Genomic DNA, 5,423 nt, shown 5'->3' on the forward strand with positions numbered 1-5,423 from the left:
ATATTTCTGGCTTCACGATATTTTTTGCAGGGGTCGAAACAAGCGGAGCTCTTAAAAAAGGCTGTACGGGAAAAAAGGTGGTCCCGTTCCGAAAACACCGTCTTGAAGCTAGCGGTCACATTTTCAAACTTTTAATGTCTTTCGATTGTTCACTAATACCAGGACAAAATTTAGTTTAATAACTTTTTTTTTTTAATTTATTATTTTTTTTAGATCGGCATGCCAGTATTATCATATGTAGAAAGCGGAGATAAAGCCGATCGTTTTAACTGGATAGAAGTTCGAGAAATCTGCCAAAAAAATAAAAAAATAAAAAAAATAAAAAATGAAGAGAACAGCTGAGAGTGGGGTGAGGAGGTTGGCGTTGGCAAGTTTGGGAATTTCGCTTTGTTGCGCCCTCCGTCGCGTGTAACCAAATCGGTGATAAGGTGTTGTAAAAACCTATTTTGATATATAACGTTTTAAAACCATGTGTAACAATCCGTGGTGATTTAAACCGCTGCTAAGTGTGGAAGTATAATGGATATGGCTAGCGCTTTACCTTTGTCCAGGCCGCAGAAAAAAACAATTGCTAGGTGCGGGACAGAAAGTTATATCGTTACTTTTCCCTAACAGCTCGGATTGTACTTTGTTTTAGGACGGGATGGAGTGTGATGTGGCTTTACCAGTTAACAATGACATAACGCAACGTTTCTCAGTGAAATTTCTAGTTTTACAAAGCTAATTGTGTTGAGACATTGTAGTTCGTTTAAACTTTGACATTTCTTCGAGTCCATACCATTTTAGAAGCGGTGTGTGTGTGTGTGTGTGTGTGTGTGTGTGTGTGTGTGTGTTTTATTTTGTTTTGTTCATGGTAATCCTCGACCATGTCGAGCTCAATAATTGATGATTGCTGAGAAAATTGACATTCGAGCCTATACACTATACTCGCTCTCGTTGTTTCATGCGAGTTTTGATTTGTGCAATAAATAATTTTAGTCTCATTTTTACAGATCACATATAATGCTTCACATGGTGTCATTAAGGATGTTTCAATAGCCTTGTTTTGTGGTAGTAGGTGATGGTTTGGTTTGTGTTATGTGGTGTTTTTACAAAATAACTTTAGACACATAATCTAGATAAATGTTATTTTTGTGGTCTCTTTAGTAATTCTGTTATACAATCTAACAATCTTAAAATAATCAATATAATAATCTTACTCTTTAATGTTAACATTGGGCCTTTCAGTTACTAAAGGATACAGTGAAATAACTTTGTAATCATATTACACAATGACGAGCATAAAGGCAGACTTTCATATTTCAAGTTCAATGCTGGTTTATGGTATCTGTGAACAGGTTGTGTTCGGAAGAAGTATTTCTAACATTGTTTGCTAATATTGTCACTCTTTCAGATTCAAAATCTTCCCAGTTATTCATTACCTGAAGAGAAGCTCTCCATTCCCAGTTCTGAGTCACTGTGCAACTATCAGTGTGGCTCTGGAAGCTTTGGTCTGTGCATCTGACTGGTACGGCCCAGTGCCGTGTGCTGATTGGCTGTTGCCTGGGCAATGAGGATGTGCTGCTTGCATCAGAGGGGAAGGATCTTGACGTGATGGGGTGTAGGACGAGCAAGGTCCTCCCAGAACCCCCCAAAGATGTCCAGCTAGACCTAGTCAAAAAGGTAGAGCCTCACCAGACTGATGTCTATAAGAATTTCCTCCGTCCGGAGGGCGGTGGGGAGAAAACGGGCTCACCTTCCCCTCATGGCCAGAGCCAAGCCACCAGGGCCGCTACCCAGAGCCCTCCAGTGGCCCATGGCCAAGCCGACCCACGCCGCAACAAAGTGGCGAAGTACAGAGCGAAGTTCGACCCCCGCGTGACAGCTAAGTACGAGATCAAGGCCCTTATCGGCCGCGGCAGCTTTAGCCGGGTGGTGCGTGTGGAGCACAAGGGCACGCGACAGCCATACGCCATCAAGATGATCGAGACGCGTTACCGGGAGGGCCGAGAGGTGTGTGAGTCGGAGCTGTGTGTGCTGCGCCGTGTGCGACACACCAACATCATCCAGCTCATGGAGGTGTTCGAGACGGCCGAGCGTGTCTACATGGTGATGGAACTAGCCACGGGTGGTGAGCTCTTCGACCGCATCATCGCACGCGGTTCCTTCACTGAGCGCGATGCCACACGCGTCCTGCAGATGGTACTGGATGGCGTGAAGTACCTGCACACGTTGGGCATCACGCACCGCGACCTGAAACCTGAGAACCTGCTCTACTACCACCCTGGCACCGATTCCAAGATCATGATCACTGACTTTGGCCTGGCTAGCACACGCAAGAAGGGCGATGAGTGCCTGATGAAGACCACGTGTGGCACGCCCGAGTACATCGCCCCAGAGATCCTGGTGCGCAAGCCGTACACCAATGCTGTGGACATGTGGGCGCTGGGCGTTATCTCCTACATCCTGCTCAGTGGCACCATGCCCTTCGAGGACGACAATCGCATGCGTCTCTACAGACAGATCCTGAAGGGGAAGTACAGCTTCTCCGGGGAGGTAGGAATCCTGCCACATCCTGCATGGTTGCAGATGTGGATGTTCAGATTTGTTTTCCAAGCTGTAAGTTAGAGCTGCACAATATATTGTTAATAAATTATTATTGTGATTGCCTCTACAATAATGGTACAGCAGACGTTTACAGTAAATGAGCTCTCTAACATATCGCAGTATTTTTATTGTGCACATGAGTATACTGACCAATATCAGATGTTCTGAATTATTGTTTCTGTGTATAGAAATTATTGAAAGACATATCCCTACTGCAAGATCACAAAAAGTATTTTTATCAATATTGTACAGCCCTACTGTAGACTATAAACTTAAAATGTGTTTAAACTTGATATTTATGGCATGAAAGAGCAGATCTTAATTTATCCTTTAGCAGCTGTTGATGGTCGTGTGTTTATTATATAGATATTCTGTTCTGTAGCATGGTAATTGGTGCATAAAAAAAATCAAGGTGTTATGGGTTTTTTTTTTTTTTTAAACGCTCTCTTGTAGATGTCTGTTTTATAACAGGTAGGCTAATTTAATAAACATAGAGAAGTTTTACTAAGCCATAATTACTTTAAATGGTTATTCTTTTTAAGTCACAGCGTGATGTTCTTTAAAAGAGTTTGTAAAACACTGGTGATTTTTATGCCATATAATAATTTTTTTGAAAATCCTGAATTATAAAAGCATGGTTAAAATTATGGGGTTTTGTCATAAATCTAAACAGACGTACATCTGAATAGTGTCGAGCATATTAATTTTTGCTTATTTAAACATTTCAGTGCTCTCAGTGTACAGTAGTTTACAACAGGACCGTATCAGACCACAGATTCCTGATTGCATCCACAGCACCCAATCAGCATGTTTAGAAAGCTTACTCTAAAAGTGCATTCAGCATTCTCTTTGATGTAATAAATATGTTTTACATTTCCCTTAACAGGAACAGATAAAAAGGATCTATTTTAGTTCTGTTTTTAAGAAAAGATTTTCAGAATGATTTTCTGATTTTGATTTTCCATTCGAGATGCCTTATAATCAGCCTAAGAGTTATTGTGCAAAGTGTGAAGGAGAATCCAGTCACATCTGACTTGCCAAGCTGGACAACAGTAGTTCCTATATTCTGTAAAATGGAAGAGGTGCTTGGTGACTTTTGAGGTATGAAAATGGTCTGGGTTTCATAACACAAATATCGTAACACAAAGATCATTATTAAATGGTAGAGAGAGTATGGCACTGAACACTCTTGTTATCTTAACTTTATGATGTCTTTGGAAATGGGGACCATGGTAGAGGAGAGGCCTGAGCAATGTAGGTTTTACTGTTGGACATTTTTTTTATTTCTATACTTTTTGCATCTTGAGCGATTCCTCAGGCATGGATTTACTTTGCGGCTGTTTTGCATCCTTGGTTATACGCTCAAAAGTGGAAGTTGTGTGCTGATTAACGCAGTTGCTGTACATGTTGAGCCCTTAGCCAAGTGCAACAGTAGATTAGCAGAAAGGGCTCATTTCCCGCTGCCACTGAATCGCCACTAAATGCAGAGTTTCGTTGTGTGGGTTCTGACATTAGATGCCCGATTATATTTTAAAGCCATTCAAGCAGTTCAATGAAGAATTTTCTGCCAGCATTAGCATATGCAACTGTTCTGACAGGAAAACTTGTACCAACCACATGCAAGGCCTGAGTTAATAAAGGCTTCCATGAAAATGATGAAAAACTCTCTGCTGTGCCATCGGTTCTGCTGAAATGTGATCAATTTACGATAGTCCAAATATTCTGGTTATTTTAAGGACATGCTTGCTTTTCTTTAGATACAGTACTTGTACCAGATTTATCTACAGCGCAAGTGTCATAAGTGGTAGTGCTAAATAATCTTTATATTTATGATCGTAAGCCTTCCGCTCTCTACTAAGGGAAGGTGTATACCTGTGTGTATCTCATATACCCTGGATTATGTCTCTGCAGCCTATATGCATAATGTGTATGTATGACACACAAAATCTGCTCTTTGTCCATGCCGCTGAATGGTTTTGCATACTTTCTTTTTTTTTGTTATTATTATTGTTGTTATTGTTTTGGTGATTTTTGACAGTGAGGTTGCCAACAAGGTTCATTTTACTGCTATGTGTTATTTTATACAGTTAAAAAAAAAAAGAAATGGCCCGAAGCGTCTTTCTTAGACGCGTGCTGATCATCGCCAACATCTTATTACCTTACACTTTCTGTGAAATATTTTTGACGTAATATCAAATTTTATGATTAAACTTGCTCTCTTGTTGGACAGCCAAAAATGTTAAATAATAAAAGTATAAAAGTAAATATACAGGTTTATTCTGCTTGCCTGAACATTTACATTGTTTTTAACAATATGGACCCAATGATGTGCACAAATTTGTTTGCATAGTTGTTTACAAAACAGAGTGATTCAGTGAATGCATCAATGCATCATGGAAATGAATTCCACAGTTTGCATAGTCCTGTCTACTGAAACACAACAATGCCCTTTGTTGTTGTGATTGATAATCTTGATGTTGTTTGGAAAATCCAAAATAATGTTTTGTTCCATATGGTAGAACTGGATTTAATTTACACTGATGGTGATCTAGCAATTTTGATCTATTATTTGTTTTTAAAACAGCTCAATAATTGAAGGTCAGCATCAGAGAGGATAATTTTGTACAGGTTTTTTGAAACTTTAATGTTATAACGTTTTAGATACACTTTTATTTTTATATGTTCAGTGTCTCCTCTGTTTTCGTCTCAGGTTCTCTTTTGTTTGATGTATTCTACATTTTGCCTGCTTGATTGAATCTTAGCTGTTCTCTGTCCGTTTGAGTTTTTTTTAAGGCTAAGATCTTTATTATACTGAGAATGCAGTAGAGTTCTGTTTA

General features: G+C 39.6%; 1 protein-coding gene across 3 annotated transcripts in view; it reads left to right on the forward strand.

Annotated features, from left to right (window-relative positions):
* The window catches only part of pskh1 (protein serine kinase H1), an 11,472-nt gene continuing 6,049 nt past the window's right edge, over nt 1-5,423 (forward strand). Inside the window, exons 1-2 of one of the 3 annotated variants that reach the window (XM_027003994.3) lie at nt 1-77; nt 1,394-2,535. In XM_027003994.3, coding sequence (XP_026859795.1) covers nt 1,594-2,535 — 942 coding nt within the window. In that variant the 5' untranslated portion in view covers nt 1-77; nt 1,394-1,593. Of the gene's footprint in view, nt 429-1,393; nt 2,536-5,423 lie in introns of all 3 variants that reach the window. The other 2 variants (XM_027003993.3, XM_035525682.2) reach the window with 2 other exon arrangements.

Source organism: Electrophorus electricus, chromosome 6 (genome assembly GCF_041902795.1).
Source record: "Electrophorus electricus isolate QZ-2024a chromosome 6, ASM4190279v1, whole genome shotgun sequence".
NCBI classification, from domain to species: Eukaryota; Metazoa; Chordata; class Actinopteri; order Gymnotiformes; family Gymnotidae; genus Electrophorus; species Electrophorus electricus.